Source organism: Eurosta solidaginis, chromosome 4, assembly GCF_040869045.1.
Source record: "Eurosta solidaginis isolate ZX-2024a chromosome 4, ASM4086904v1, whole genome shotgun sequence".
Lineage (NCBI taxonomy): Eukaryota > Metazoa > Arthropoda > Insecta > Diptera > Tephritidae > Eurosta > Eurosta solidaginis.
Window position 1 is genome coordinate 18,002,728 of NC_090322.1, and position 16,303 is coordinate 18,019,030.

Below are 16,303 nucleotides of genomic sequence, written 5' to 3' on the forward strand. Positions count from 1 at the left end.
ACTGATATGCTGCAAAAAACAATTTCTGTAATGGCTTTCGTAGAAAGGTATTTATTTTTCTGACCGTCAAAAATACATCCCTACCGTTTCAGATAGCGTATATCTTCTTTATTTTTTATTTACTTCACCTGGTGATTCCACCATGATCAAAGGCTGCATTCATTTGATAAAATTTTTGTGTTTCATTTAATTATTTCATTTTTTCTTCAAATGAGTTCAGGAGTGCAGTCTTTTCTTCCTCTGTAGTGGAAGGCTTGGTTAAATGTTAGGCCTAGTTCCTTAACAAGGAATGAATGAATGAATGAAGAAACGGCATTCTTAAATTAATGACTTAAAATTTCAGAAGATTGCACAGTTTTACAGCACCGCTATAATTTGCGAAAAACCAAAAAACTAAAAACAAAACTGGAAAAAAATGTAAAAATTTAAAACGTTCAATAATAAAATGTTGATATATGTACCCATAATAGATGCTCATTTGTTTATTTCCTTTTTATAAGTTCCGTTTAATGGTTGACCGCAAATTTCAGTACAAAAGTGCGCAATCTTGCAATCTGTTTTTGAGTAGCTCCCTGTGAAGCTAAAGTCTTGATAGTTAGAAAATACTTTGGAACCCGATGATAACGCGACATGAGGAAAAGACATTTCGCTTGGTGGCGCAGGAATCGTGATATTTTAAAAACTCCTCCGATTTTGAATATTTTCGAACATAGTTTAAAATCGTATTAAACTTAAATACTTGAGATATATGTTTCAGGCAGTGATTGAAAATGCTACATTACTCCGGGTTTTTTTTTTTTTTTGCTTATGCTCTGGCTTTGAACATAAACAGAGCATAGAGCAGAGGCGTAGCATAAAAAGTGATAGCAATTCTTATACTCTTCTACGAGCTACAAAAAATTATAAATCTTTCACACAAATATTCATCTAAGAAAAAGCTTAACCGGAACATTGCGAGCAAAAAATTTAATTTTTGTGCACTTGACTGAAAATTGATTTAACTATAACTTCGTACCGGTATATCGCACAGCAAGTAGTTATCCAGTATATATAAATATTTGATATTTTTGGAAGGGAAAATGATACTGTTACGAATATTAGCAAAACTAAGGAGTGCTGCCAGCTCTAAGCCGATCTAAGCAGTGACGTGAATGCACATCAATAATTCAATCATTATGTATCTACATAAACGAATAAATAATTGCGTCTACACATATGTACACACTCCGACGAGCAACATTTACATACAAGGCAGCAAAAGATGAGATGTCACACACCGATGAATTTACTTATACGCTTATGTGTGTGCGGGAGACTGTAAACTACAAACACATGCATATACCTTATCTGAGTTGTCACAAGAGAGAGCAATAATTTGTGCACGTAGTTGTGGCTGGCGATTTTGTAGCCGAAACAACTAGTAACTTCTGGAAATCGAAGAGCCTAGAAGTATGCAGCGTAAACTATAAAAGCGGCGCCAGCGAGTAAGAAGTAATTCAGTTTGATTTGAATTGTCAAGCAGTTACGAGTAAGACGATATCTAGCGAGCAATAGCACTATTATTTTGAAAGTCAGTTTCCTTTAAGATATCAGTTTGGTTATTAAGCTATTCGTTGCACAGTTTGAGTGTTATTGTGAAGTACTTAATAAAGGCCATTTTTCCATCATTCAATATTGGAGTTATTTATTCAACAGTTTAGTGATTCGAACTTAGCAGAGGATTGCAAATAAGAGGATTTGCAAATAAAAATTCGTTACAATTGGTGTCAGAAGAGGAATTGTTGAATAAATTCCAGAGGACAACAAGGACATGGCAAAGTTAAGTGAATTGAAGATCCCGCAACTGAAGAAGGAGTTGGAGAACCGTGGATTGAATACAACTGGCATTAAACTCGAACTTCAGGCACGACTACGAGAGGCAATGGAATTAGAAGGAATTGATGTGGAAGAGTATGTCTTTCATCTTGATGGCGAGGAGACAACAAAAATTGAAGAGAAAAACGAATCATCACAGACAATTACCAGCACAGACTTGAACATGATATTGGCTGCAATAACTGCTCAAACATCGACAGTAACATCTAAGATGGAAGCGCAAGAGGCACGTATAACAGAAATGTCATCACAAATATCCACCAACATGTCATCCCAACTGGAATCGCAGGAAACCCGTATAACATCACAATTGGAAGAGCAAAAGGCATATATGGCATCCCAGCTGGAAACACATGAGACACGTATTTCAGAAATGTCGACACAGATTACATCAATGATGGAAACACAACTGAAAGAGCAAGAGGCGCGTATATCATCAAAACTCGAAGCGCGTATGGACGAGAAAATAACGCAGTTTGAAGAAAAATTCGAGGCAGAGGTGGATGCATTGAGAGGTCGTATACAGGAATTGCAACTTAATCGGCCGACTGCTTCAGCGAGCAATACGAAGGTAAAAACTCCATCTTTTGACGGTTCTCTTCCTTTCCAGGTCTTCAAGCTACAGTTTGAGAAGACCGCAGCAGTGAACAACTGGAATGCGGAAGATAAAGTTGCTGCACTATTCGTGGCATTGAAGGGGCCAGCAGCGGAAATTCTACAGACGATTCCCGAAGGAGAGCGGAACAATTATGAAGCATTGATGGCTGCTGTAGAACGACGTTATGGAAGCGAGCATAGGAAACAGATATTCCAAATTGAGTTGCAAAACCGCTACCAAAAAGCAAATGAAACATTGCAGGAGTTTGCTTCAGATATTGAAAGATTGGCTCATCTCGCAAATGCGGACGCACCCGTGGAATACACCGAGAGGGTAAAAATCCAGAGTTTTATAAATGGCATACGAGACGTGGAAACGAAGCGAGCTACATACGCGAACCCAAAACTGACATTTGCTGAAACGGTGTCACAAGCTCTGATTCAGGAAACAGCGTCGCTTCTGTGTAAGCCAGTTTTCAAAGCACGCCGTGTGGAAGTAGAAAGGCCAGAGTGGGTAGAAACAATTTTGGAAGCACTGAAGGGATCTCAACAGAAGAATGCCGGAGTTATTAAATGTCTCAAGTGCGGCAACCCAGGTCACATTGCACGTCATTGCGATCTTGGTCCTAATAGTTCCAACAATGTGGGTGGCCGTAAACGCAAAGCTGGAGGAGATGAGCAAGAGCGAGTAAGAGGTAGAGAGCTAGATCCAGCTATTGAATGCCCTGTGATATCTGTGTCGCAAATTGGAAGGAAATCAAGCAGTCTTACCGTCAGAGGGAATGTGGATGGCAAAGAACGAATACTGACTGTAGATACGGGCGCATCTCATTCCTTGATCCGATCTGACTTGGTCAACAGGAGAGTAAAACCGTTACCTGGAGCAAAGTTGCGTACGGTCACTGGCGAGTATAACCAAGTTCAGGGAGAAGTGATATGTGAAGTATTGATTGGGAAGGTCATGGTCCTACACAAATTTGTTGTGGCGGAGATTGTTGATGAAGTTATATTGGGAGTAGATTTCTTGGTTGACCATGACATCAAGATCGATATGCAGAGAAGGGTGATGCGTTATGAGAACCAAGATGTGCCACTTAACTTTAGTTTGGAAAAAGGGTTCAGCAGTAATCGGGTACTGGTGGAAAAGACTCGACAAAGACCACGAAAGTCGAAGGCAAAGGTTGATAGATCGAATGGGCCAAATAAATCAAAATCAAAAGTACCTGCGAGAGAAACACTAGCATTGACAAAACCTAAAAGACGCAGGAAAATGAAGCAACGAATTTTCGAGAAGGAATGCGAGGGTAGTTTCAATCCAGAGCGCACTACTGTGGGGAAACGTGGGAACGATACTGATTATGCAAAGCAAATCCGTCCAGCGCAAGCTCTACGAAGTAGTTCATCAGCCAAACAACAGAGTGTAAAGGAACGAACCAGGGTATTGAGTGGTACGATGAAACACAGGTACCATGAGAACAATAATTCGAAAAGTTTCTTGGCGGGAGATTTGGTACTGTTATACAACCCTCACCGGCGGAAAGTTGTTCCATCCAAATTTCGGTGCAGTTGGGAAGGCCCGTACAAGATTGTGAAGAAGCTCAGTGATACCATCTACCGCATACAAAGCATTGAGAAACCACGGAGTAGAAGAGTGGTACATTTGGCGATGCTAGCAGCGTTTAGATCAAGAGATTTGTCTGATCGGGACGATCAGACTTAGGTGGAGGGCAGTGTTACGAATATTAGCAAAACTAAGGAGTGCTGCCAGCTCTAAGCCGATCTAAGCAGTGACGTGAATGCACATCAATAATTCAATCATTATGTATCTACATAAACGAATAAATAATTGCGTCTACACATATGTACACACTCCGACGAGCAACATTTACATACAAGGCAGCAAAAGATGAGATGTCACACACCGATGAATTTACTTATACGCTTATGTGTGTGCGGGAGACTGTAAACTACAAACACATGCATATACCTTATCTGAGTTGTCACAAGAGAGAGCAATAATTTGTGCACGTAGTTGTGGCTGGCGATTTTGTAGCCGAAACAACTAGTAACTTCTGGAAATCGAAGAGCCTAGAAGTATGCAGCGTAAACTATAAAAGCGGCGCCAGCGAGTAAGAAGTAATTCAGTTTGATTTGAATTGTCAAGCAGTTACGAGTAAGACGATATCTAGCGAGCAATAGCACTATTATTTTGAAAGTCAGTTTCCTTTAAGATATCAGTTTGGTTATTAAGCTATTCGTTGCACAGTTTGAGTGTTATTGTGAAGTACTTAATAAAGGCAATTTTTCCATCATTCAATATTGGAGTTATTTATTCAACAGTTTAGTGATTCGAACTTAGCAGAGGATTGCAAATAAGAGGATTTGCAAATAAAAATTCGTTACAATACATTATAAAATTCTGCACTCTATTTATGACCGATATCTAATAATACGCCCGCAAAAAGCGATCATATTTGTTTGACTACCACTACATCACCGTGATCAAATATTCTGTTAATGCCACATTATTTTCTTACCTTGTAGGTTTTCTGTTCAATATTTTCTGCTTTAATTTGGCATCTTCTTCCTTTAAAGCTGTCATATTTCGCTCACGCGTTTCTGCATCTTCGTTTTTATGAGACGCTAAGTGTAATCGTAACTCCGAAGCTAAAGGAAAAGCCAAGGGACAAAACTTGCATCTATGAATATTTATACCCAGATGTAAACGTAAATGCGTATATAGTACACTTATTCGCCAGAAGGCGCTTTCGCAGTACTTGCACTTGTATGGTCTTTCACCGGTATGAGTGCGCATATGGGCGGTAACACGTGAGGGGAGAGCAAATCTATTTTAAAGACAGAATGAAAAGTTGTAATAAAAAACGACGTTATGACGATGATTTTAATACTACATTTACACGAGCTCCAAAAACATACCTCCAAATGGGTTGAGGTTACCCTCTTTATCACCAAAATCAAAATCCCCATAATCAGAATACCCAACCCGAAATCCCTATTCCCTGTCTGAAATACATTCACATTCACACAGAAAATGGAAAACTTTGATAGATTCGACCAAATATCCAAATTAAGACGACTAAATACCCATATGATTTATTCGGTTGCGGAGCACAACCCTCTCAAGCAGTGCACGTACTTTTAAAAAGAGGATGTTGGTAGACGAAAAATTAAAATAGTGGTAGAAGTTGGTAGATATAGAAATAGAAAACTATAGCTACACTTTATATTTGTACAAAACAATTCATATTTTATTGTAAAACAAATAATGCATATTTCACGGAAATAACACTTTAAAAAACATGTAAACAAAACAAAAAAATGTATGTAAATTTGTATATATATAGCTTACGCCTATATTATACTTCCTTTTCTTCTGTGTTTTTAGCTTGAAATACTGAGGAAAATTTACCGATACGTCTCATTACAACAACAACTTTCCAATGTACCAGTATTTTTCTGCCACACTGGCATGTTATCGTTTACTTAAAACTTTTTTATTTTCGTTCAAAATTATTAATAACTGATGAAAATAGCGCAGGAAAATATTTGCGAGTAGATGACTACTACTTTCTTTCATAAAAAAATGTATTTCTTGTATTGAATTTGTGCACAAATTTTTCAAAATAAAAAACAAATTTTCGACAAAAAAAAAAATGGTATGAAAAAACAAAATAAAAATCTAGTGCCATATGGGTGTTATTAAGTACAAGGAACAAAATCATCTTCTACAAATTAAAATTTGTTTACAAAATCTTATTAATTCAATTGGAGGCTGAAATAAAGTCCGTCCAACACAATACTCTTTTCTTATTAATATTTGATTGGAAATGTTTGAAATTTTTAATCCATTGCGCTTGGCGGTTTTTATGTCGTTCAATATAGAGAACGACCTTTCTGCGGCTGCATAACTTTGAGGTAATATTGCTAAGGAGCACATTTATTCACTCAAATTTTCAAACAAATTTTCTTCTAGAAGACTCTTTTCAGTTCCCAATTTTATCCATTCTTTAAGAATATTGTCGGACAATATTTTTTCTATTTTTTCCTTATCATATAAGATCAATGATCGCCATTCGTTGTTAAGAATTTCCATGGAAGTCTTGTGAAATGGAAAAGCTCTAAGTAAGGGAAAAATCGTTGTCATTTGACTAGATTGAATATTTTTTGCATCAAAATATTCCAAAAGGTGTAATTTTTCGTCTTCGAAATTGAATCTTTTCTTAATTTCCTTACAAAGACAAATGTTGGTAGATTTTTTGGCTTTGGTGGTAGAAGTGGTAGAAAATGAAAATGGGCTAAAAAGTTGGCAGATCTACCAATAAAGTGGTAAAGTCCGTGCACTGCTCTCAAGGGATTGCTAGCGCAATTTATAGCTTATCCAACCCAATTGTAAACCTCACTTACCCGTGGCGAATCGTGTTTTTTCAGCAGGCGAGGTCCTGACGACCCCAAGTTCTTCATGGAACTCGGGGATGGGGGCGGGATGGCCTAGGTGCAATGTGGTCATATTAAGTCGATCACGAGATGGTCGGGCTTGTATCTTAATGGTACTTGTCACCGGAACGTGCCGGGTATATATCTGGAAAGGACCATCAACATCGATTACAATCCCAAACGCATCCCAAGGCAGTCGGTTCTATGTACCGGAGCTACTCGGGATTTTTCCCGACCAAGGACTGCCATTTCAGTGCAACCCCATTTAATTTGTTGTGTCCTTTCCACGAATTGTCATCCTCCAGCAGGGAGGTATCGAACCCAATCCGGGTCCGTTTCCTGACCCCGGTCCTGGGAAGTGGTTTTGCTGCGTTTGTCGAAAAAGAATCTTTTTAGGACGGCCATACTCTTGCCAGTGCGTCACGTGCAAGGGATGGTTGCAACGGACAGGTTGTTCTGGGCTAGATCCCAAAACCCGACATCCCCGTAACTTATATAAATATTTTGTGGCTCCTTGCTGTTCACGCCCAAGGGCGTCCCGTAGTCTACGCCTTAGCTCCCCCCACTACCTTCCAGCAGCTCTGCTGCTCAGCAAGCCACAACAAGTACCCGCTGTTGCTCAATAATATTACAATCCCAAAACCCTTTGGGAAGTGTCGCTACAACAACATGATAGTGTGTAGTAGACTGGGTTGGTCCCCATACAAAAAAAAAAAAAAAGAGTTGCTAATGTCCGACCCTAAATTTGAAGATTATGTTGACAGGGTTTCGGAAAATTTTTTTTAATTTTTCTTGATCCTTCGAAATACAGCCGAAACGCGTTAACAAAAACATAAAGATATGCAAAATATCATGAGTTTCAGGTCTAAGTATAATAAGAATCAGGTAAAATAACAGTTGCAATAAATATTGAAAGTGCTATAACCTCTTTGTTTATTATTTTTGTAATATGGTTTCAAACCAATATTTTAAGTACTTTCGTTTGGTACGGAAAAAAACCTACATTACCCCCCCTAACTTTTGTTAGCTGACCTAATCATGTGAAAACGACTTCATAGCATAAAAGGACATTAAACGGTAATGTGAAGCTTCTGAAGGCCAAAATAATGACATATCAATTTTAAAAATCGGACGTCAAAGTCTAGTGTGTAGTCTGTGCGCTCGGTAAAGGAGCGGCCTGCCAACTCGGAAACAGAACTAATGTTGGGACGGAAGCGGTACAGGGAGTTTAGGAGAACCCTCTCACAATACCGGGCATGAACCCATGAACCCATGACACAATGGAAGAATGTCGAAAGCAGTTCACTCACAAAGACTTTGCTATGAGCAATTCTCAACTTTGCAGCCTGATTTTAAGAGACAGAAGAGGACGGGTAAACAGGTCCCACACCTCTAAATCGGCAAAGCAGAGCGAAGTGGGAAGTCTAAGTACTGAAATGCCACGCCCCTCAAAAGCTGAAATGCATTAATAGGAGGGAAATAGTGGCATTAAAAGTAAATACGAAAAGACGAGTAAGCTAACGGGTGATGCAGCTTACTCGGTGATACATCAAAGGCACATGTGTGAATATCACGTGTGGTGAAGTCGCAGGATACGCTTAATATGTTGCAGCGTCAAAACCCGAATATACCAATACCTGAAAGAAGCGACAAATGACGAGGGCCTGCTTATGCTTGTCTGGATCAAACGGTTGTGTTGGCAGGTGCCGGATCTCGTCATAGTGCTTATGGAGATGTTCCGTAACCCGCGTGAAGGCGGGGCTAGATCAAGCAGTTGTTTGTGGCAATTTAACAAAAACTACCTGTTCAGCATTTCGTTGTACTCTTTGGCCTCACTATGCAGATGGTGTTCGAGGTTCATAAGACACCCGGTGGCAGTTCGGATAGCAGCATTTTGACAGGCCTGCAGCCTTGTCCAGTATGTGTTTTCAAGACCAGGGGGCCAAACTGGTGGCGCATAGCTCATGAGCGTCCGGCCAATTGCTTTGTACGTGGTTTCCAACGTTTCTTTATCTTTTCGCCAGGTGCTGCCGGCAAGCGACTTCAGGATTTTGTTGCGGCTTTGTACTTTAGATACAATTTCGGTGGCATGGGTCTTGAAGGTCAGAGTATTATCGAACGTTACTCCTAACATCTTTGGGTAACTGACAGTCGGTAGCGTGACACCATCGACGTGAACGTCCAATATTTGCGACATCTGTTCCTTCCACGTCGTAAACAGAGCTTACTTACATACTTGATTGGCGCTTAACCGTTTAAACGGTTATGGCCGCCAGTCGCTACTTATCTGTGCCAACCGGCGCCAATTGGTCACACCAAGGGAGCTTAAATCGTTCTCCACCTAGTCCTTCCAACGGAGTGGAGGCCGCCCTCTACCTCTGCTTCCATAGGCGGGTTCCGATAGAAACACTTTCTTGGCCGGAACGTCATCTTTCATTCGCATAACATGGCTTAGCCAGCGAAGCTGCTGTGTTTTAATTAGCTGGACTATGTTGATGTCTGCGTATAGCTCGTACAGCTCATCGTTAAATCTTCTTCGGTACTCGCCATCGCCAACGCGTAGAGGTGCATAAATCTTGCGAAGAACTGTTCTCTCGAACACTCCCAGAGCCGTTTCATCTGATGTTGTCATGGTCCATGCTTCTGTATCATATAGCAGGGCGGGAACGATAAGTGACTTGAAGAGTATGATTTTCGTTTGCCGAGAGAAGACTTTACTTTTCAATTGCCTACCTAGTCCAAAGTAGCATTTATTGGCAAGAGTGATTCTTCGCTGCATTACAGATGTTGTTGCTAGTGTTGAAGCTGGTTCCCAAACAAACGAAGTATTTTACTATTTCGAAATTATGGCTGCCAACAGTAGCGTGGTTGCTAATGCTCATATGCGCTGACTCTTTGCTCAATGACAGCAGGTACTTCGTTTTATCCTCATTCACCACCAAACCCATCTCTACCGCTTTTTTTCCAGTTTGAAGTAAGCAGAACTAACGGCGCGGGCGTTTAGGCCGATGATATTAATGTCATCAGCATACGCCAGTACTTGCACGCTTTTATAGAATATTGTTCCAGAGCGGTTAAGTTATGCAGCTAGTAAACAGAGCGGGCGTGGACTTTGTCGGTGATAATGCCAGGTTGCGCGAGGTGAAGAAACTTGAAATATCGGGGAGATAGCTGTTTATTTTAGGAAATAATTCATCAATTGATGTGCCAGGTCCTGTTGCCATAAGCGTGCAGTCGTCAGCATAGGAAATTATTGTAACTTCTGGTGGTGGGGGTTTACAATGTCTTCGTTACTGCCGAAAGGAGTGATATCGGTAGACATGACTCGCCTTCGTTAGTAATGCGGTAAAAGTCTAGAACAGGGGTCGACCGTTAATACTCGTTGCGGGAGAGAAGTCAAATAACGCGTATTGACCTCGACAACAATAATCTGAAGGCGGAAAAGAAACGAGATATTTGCAGTTAATGTTGGCAATTTTCATGTGGTTTTTGTAATATTGCTGTACACAGGAAAAAATTGTGTGTACAAGGGGGTTTTGCACGGAAGGCCGCCAAATAAGAAAAGTGCTATGCACAAAAATACTATGAATCTCACCCCCCGTTTCGGAGGGACCCGTTTTTCGTTTTTTCATTATTATCTTTTGAACGACTCAAGATCTTCCGTCTTCGGAATATTAATACTGAGGTCAAGACGCGATTTTTAACACCTCTCCCGATATTTTTGGACGCGTATTAGCCGTCGATCCCTGTTCTAGGGTTTTATAGAAAAAAATCACAAATTGAAAACCTAGATCTGGCTTTGCACCGATGGTCTTTGCATGGTAGTTGAAGACCCAAACCACTGTGTCTGCTGAAAATAAAATTTGCAATATAACAAAGCATTGTAATCGAATAGAAACAAGCCTCGAAAACAAAAATTTGTGCAGATTTCGGGTTGGGGTTGATGATTTTAGTGCTTTTTTTAGCTTGGAAATTTGAGTTTGGGGATTTAGTGTTAGTCCCCATGTCAAAGCTTTTACATTGGCGTCATTCGCATTTTCTTTAACCTTTCCAACTCGACTGCCGGGACATAAATGCATCGCAAGAAAATGCAAATACGATAAAGAAATATATCGCATAGGTGGATCGTGCTTTCAGGCCAAATGCGATGAAATGCTATCAAATTATTTCTGAATACCGTCGCATTTGGAATTTTGAACCCAAACTGACGCATTTGGTCCAGTGTAAATTTTACATAAAAAAACTTACCGCTTTTCACAAATATCACATTTATAAGGCCTTTCGCCGCTATGGTTTCGTTTATGTAGCCATAAATTACTTCTTTTCTTAAAACATTTACCACAAATATCGCACTCGAGTTCGTTGCCTTGATGTTTAAGTTGTTTGCCATCTTCAAGATTTTCTTTGGATCTGAATAAATAAAAAACACAGATAATCAGTAAAACGAAGTTTTTTAAGATATAAGAATAGGTTAGATGCATATTGTGACGAATATTAGTGACACTAAGTGATACTCACATCACTAATGTAATACTAAGTAAATAAAGCCAAAACAACAATAATGCAAGCTGCTACACTTGTAAGTACGTAAACAAATTAATCATTATGTCTGCACACATACGTGCGGGGCAACAGAGAGACACTCACAAGCGCATGTCATCATCAGCTGCTCACATATACACACGCATGTGTATACAAATTGCAAAAATACGTGTATATATCTGGTAAACAAGCATCAGGTTCACGAAATTACTAGACCTTTGGAGAAATGGGTGAACGAGGAAACAGAAGAGTATAAAAGCGGCACAGGCTAAGGCATCACGAATCAGTTTGTTTTAAACACGCTATCAGTTGCAAAGTGAAGTTTTATTGTGCAGTACTTTCAAAGCAGTCTAATAAAGACCATTTTGTAATACAAAATATTGGAGTATTTTATTCAACAGTTCAGCGATACGAACGTTTGTAGAAGGTTGCAAATAAGCGGAATTTCAGTAATTTCGTTACAATATTATTATGATAGAGTTTATTCATTAAAATATTACATCCAATAACGTCAATGGAATTAAAGTCAATTCATAATTTAATTATTATATAATATATAATCTTCTTTTAGCCATTAGTTCATAAATTAATGCGCAACATGAAATATCACCTGGTGTTGCAAAATACCTCTCTTTATGACCCAGGTGGCACAGTGCTAATGGAAGAATTTTTTACTATCGCTAAATATTTAGTAGTATCTATACAGAATAATTTCGCATTCAAATTTCTAAAAACCTAATAATTTTTTTATTTATTGTATCTAAAAAATAACACGAGTAAAAATGTACGCGTGGTCTGTTTTCCTTTCGTATTTGAATACTTCCTAAAGAAACAAGATTCGCCACGGATATGCGAGGTTGAAAATTGGGCTGAGTAAGCTATAAATTGCGCTGGCAACCCCTTGAAAAGGTTGTGCTTCACAACCCTTTGAATCAGTTGGGTATTTTAGTCGCCTCTTACGCATACCTGCCGCGGGTTTATGCTAAGCCTAACCAGAGTGTGTGCGGAATTTTTGCCGGCACAGTAAGCTGTCTGTTTTGTGTATTTCAATGCACACTAAGAGTTTTGTGTAATATTGTGCCTCACAAATACAATACACAAAACAAATTCGAGATTTGCCAAGAATTTTATTATATTGTGTTCGAATACTATACAATTGAATTGAGCCGTTTTGTAAGGATGCACACACTGCTCCTAACCTTAATATGCAATATCCCACCCTTGCAGAAGAAGAAAGATCACTACCAAGGGAAACACGAGTCACCCTGACCCAACTTCGTTCTGGATAATGTAACAGGTTAAACTCTTACCTGTCCAGAATCAACACCGACATACGTAATGTATGTCCTGCCTGCAATGTGTCCACACATGACACCAACCATGTGGAGCCTAAGCTTCTAACACGCATCTCCATATGGTCCAGCCCTGTTGAAACAGCCAGTTTCCTAGGACTCCCGTTAGAGGATTTCGATGATAATTTGTGAGTGGTCGTGCCCCAGCACTGTTAAAACAATAACAATAACTTAAACAATAAATATGATTTTGTCAAACTATTCGTAAAAATTAGAATGAATTGTAATTAGTACACGTAGCCACTATTTAACATATTTCCTTAATCCGATGCATCATTTAAGAGATGTTGCGATGTAAAAAATTGTTTTCGATCACGGATCGTATAACACAACACCGGCCCTGGATTCCGCGCTTTACGGAGTAATTAACCTTAATATAAAATCACAGTCTACGGAGCTTATGGATGCCATTTTACCTATTTACTCCCAATTTAGCCTCTTCGTCTTTATGCGTAGTTGAGTGTAACCGTAGCTCCGAAACCAAATGAAAAGCTAAGGGACAAAATTTACATCTGTGAATATTATCACCCAGATGTACACGTAAATGCTTATTCAGTAATTTTTTTGTCGTAAAGCACCGGTCGCAGTATTTGCATTTATATGGTTTTTCGCCGGTATGAGTACGCAAATGCTCCCTTAGGCATGTAGCTTGTGCAAATCTATTTAATACGGGCAGAAAATAAAGTTTGAAAAAATTTGGTGAAATATATTAGGAAGAGGATTTTTATGATAACTTACCGCATTTCACAAAAATCACATTTATGGGGCTTTTCGCCGCTATGAATTAGTTTATGTCTATTTAAACCCGATGTTGTTTTAAAATGTTTGCCACAAATATCGCACGGGTATTGGTAGTTCTTGTCACGTATGTTTTTGCATCTGAAAAAAAAAAAAAACAGGTAATCAAGACAATAAAAAAAACGAGTTTATTTTTTGATATTAAAAAGAAGCGAGGATTTGAAGTTTGTAACTGAACTAACAATTTTTTGGCTACTAAAAAGTCGAGTATGTTCAAATTTAAACACGGTCTTAAAACTTTTTAGTATTTTTAGACCCGCTTGCAGAATGGCAAGTTATTTTTTTAGCTTTAGAGCTAATTTCAAAAATGTGTCAAAAATGTATGAGTTTAACCCCTCATGTTCGGTTAAATCTGAGTTAAAAAACTTAACTTGCCGTTCTGCAAAAGAGCTTTAAAAACTCTTATATCCAAACCCTTTCTCAGCAAAAGCACAGTTTTTCAAGAGCAAAAAAACCGTTTTGAAAGCTGAATTGTGAATTGCTAAAAATATGAAGTACAGCATTGGGTGATGAAAAATCGCTTTGTGTAATCAAATAAGTTGTGTGGTTTAAACTCAGTTTAATATAGTTCAGGGGCGTAGTGACGGGGGGTTTTGGGGTTTAAACCCCCTCTCCCCCTTGCCTCAGGATCATTTGATTTTTTAGGTCGTTGCAATTCAAATATTTGATGTTTTTATGTCTATGTTAATACATTTCTTTATAAGCCTGCTACGTATTTACTTTGTTGGTGATATTATACTTTTAATATGCAAGCATATGTATGTACGAAGTGAACACTTATATTTTAATCATATTCTGTTACATAATAATTCTGCAATTTATTAAATATACAAGTGGAACATGTTATCTTTTACTATAATTTTATAAAGAAGTTTCCTTGTAAATTTGCCTAAAGAGCATCTACATACATATCAGAGAACAGCAAAAATCTAACACAACAACGTTCGATTACATTCGGCAACATGATCGTGTTCAATGATCCAACTTGCATAATCGACATTGATTTAAAATCAACCAACTTATTGCATGCGTGAATATAATCAATTCAGGCGTTTGCTCGTTTGCCTCAACAGCGATTACATTCATCGGAATGAAAAGGCAAATATGAAAACTCCATGCTTCTGAATATTTGCATGATTCTTCTGCCCTTACGTCACGGCGACAAGCTACATAGAAACATACATATAATCATTGCTTACGATTCTGTTTGTTTGCCGAACTAAACGATACTAATTCTCGTGCTTTGATTTTATTCTCAGCTTGCCTTCGTGTGATCAATACAATCGTACGCAAAACCTGTTCGGTCATTCGATCGCAATCATGCTAATGGAGTCTAGTAAAGACAGATGCTGAGTTTATTCATTTATGAGTTTATTCGCATGATTGAATGTGAATGCTAATTTTAGTTTTTGATTAAATCAAGAAAATTGTGATTTTTGCAGGTCTCTGATACATATGTATGTACATATATGCGAGCGAGTGTTTTCGCTTTAATTTTGTCACTGTGTGATTTGAATGCAGCAGCATGCAAATATGTCCGTATTGCTGGTTTCAATATAATTTGGCCAACGATTCTTTCGAATTATGCTCTATGATTTTCAGAAATTTATTAAATAAGTTAATCTAAATAGCTTTGAAGTAATTTTGTGAAATAAGAGACGATCAGAATAAATTTTGATCTTTCGAGTTGTGGTTATCTAATTAAAAAAAACTAAAAGTTTAATTTAAGCTTAAAGTTCAACTTGACTTAAAATGAGTTTATTAAAATGGTTACAATCGCCACCGGAAAAACGTGCGCGGTAGGACTCAAGTGAGTAGGCACATCGTTTTCCATTCATTATTTAGAATGCAATAATTATTATGATTTATGTAATTACGTTTTATTTATTTTAACGTGTTTATGAATCGCACTGCCTTTTATTTTTATTTTTTTAAATTCCAACCTAACCTATTTCATTGTTATAGATACGGATTTGGATGCAGCCTCGAAATGCGAATCCGATCCTTCTGTTTCAAATGTTTCCAAATTACCTTCTCCCGGCGACCCTGATGATGTTATTAACTTATTGAAAAATTTAAATGATTCCAATAGATTGGAATTATTCAATCGAATTAGTACACCGACACCAAGCTTTCCTTTTCCTATGAGTGGAAAAAGGAAATTGAAGTTTCAATATTCGTGGTTGAGCAGATAGAATTTGCTTGCATACTCAACTGACCAAAATGGTTTTTTTGTAAGTATTGCGCGTTTTTTAGCGTAAAAACTGGCGGTTCTGGGTCCCAACCTCTCGGTAAGTTGTCACTTTTAATTATTCGTAGACTGCAACATTTTATTTGCAAAGTTATGCAAAACAACAGAGATACGTTATTTAGAATTACTTTAGATTTGAAGCCCGATTTCAAATAAATAAAATATTAACTTTTGATTTCCTTCATCGAACAAATCAAAAATATATTTCATTAGGTAAGCTCGTCGTAAGTCCTTTGTCATTGCATGCCATTACAAACATAGGGCGTTTTTTACCACCAACCGACTGGGCTTTATTTAAATGTATTTAAATTTATTTCTCCTGAAAAGTGATAAACTCGAAAGCACAAAACGAAAAATATGTTTTTAATATTTTGCAGGTCAGCTTGTCTGCAAACCTTTTTCAAACTGGAAAAAGGCCATAGAAACATTTGAA

The 16,303-nt window shown here is 38.2% G+C and overlaps 1 protein-coding gene across 1 annotated transcript in view; it reads right to left on the reverse strand.

Moving 5' to 3' along the window:
• Positions 1–16,303, reverse strand: part of LOC137248415 (uncharacterized) — a 277,648-nt gene that overhangs the window by 49,926 nt on the left and 211,419 nt on the right. Inside the window, exons 26-29 of the mRNA XM_067779354.1 lie at positions 13,560–13,700; positions 13,238–13,480; positions 11,176–11,337; positions 5,010–5,318 (exon numbers count right to left, since the gene is read on the reverse strand). Of these exons, the coding sequence (XP_067635455.1) occupies positions 5,010–5,318; positions 11,176–11,337; positions 13,238–13,480; positions 13,560–13,700 (855 nt within the window). The remainder of the gene's footprint in view (positions 1–5,009; positions 5,319–11,175; positions 11,338–13,237; positions 13,481–13,559; positions 13,701–16,303) is intronic.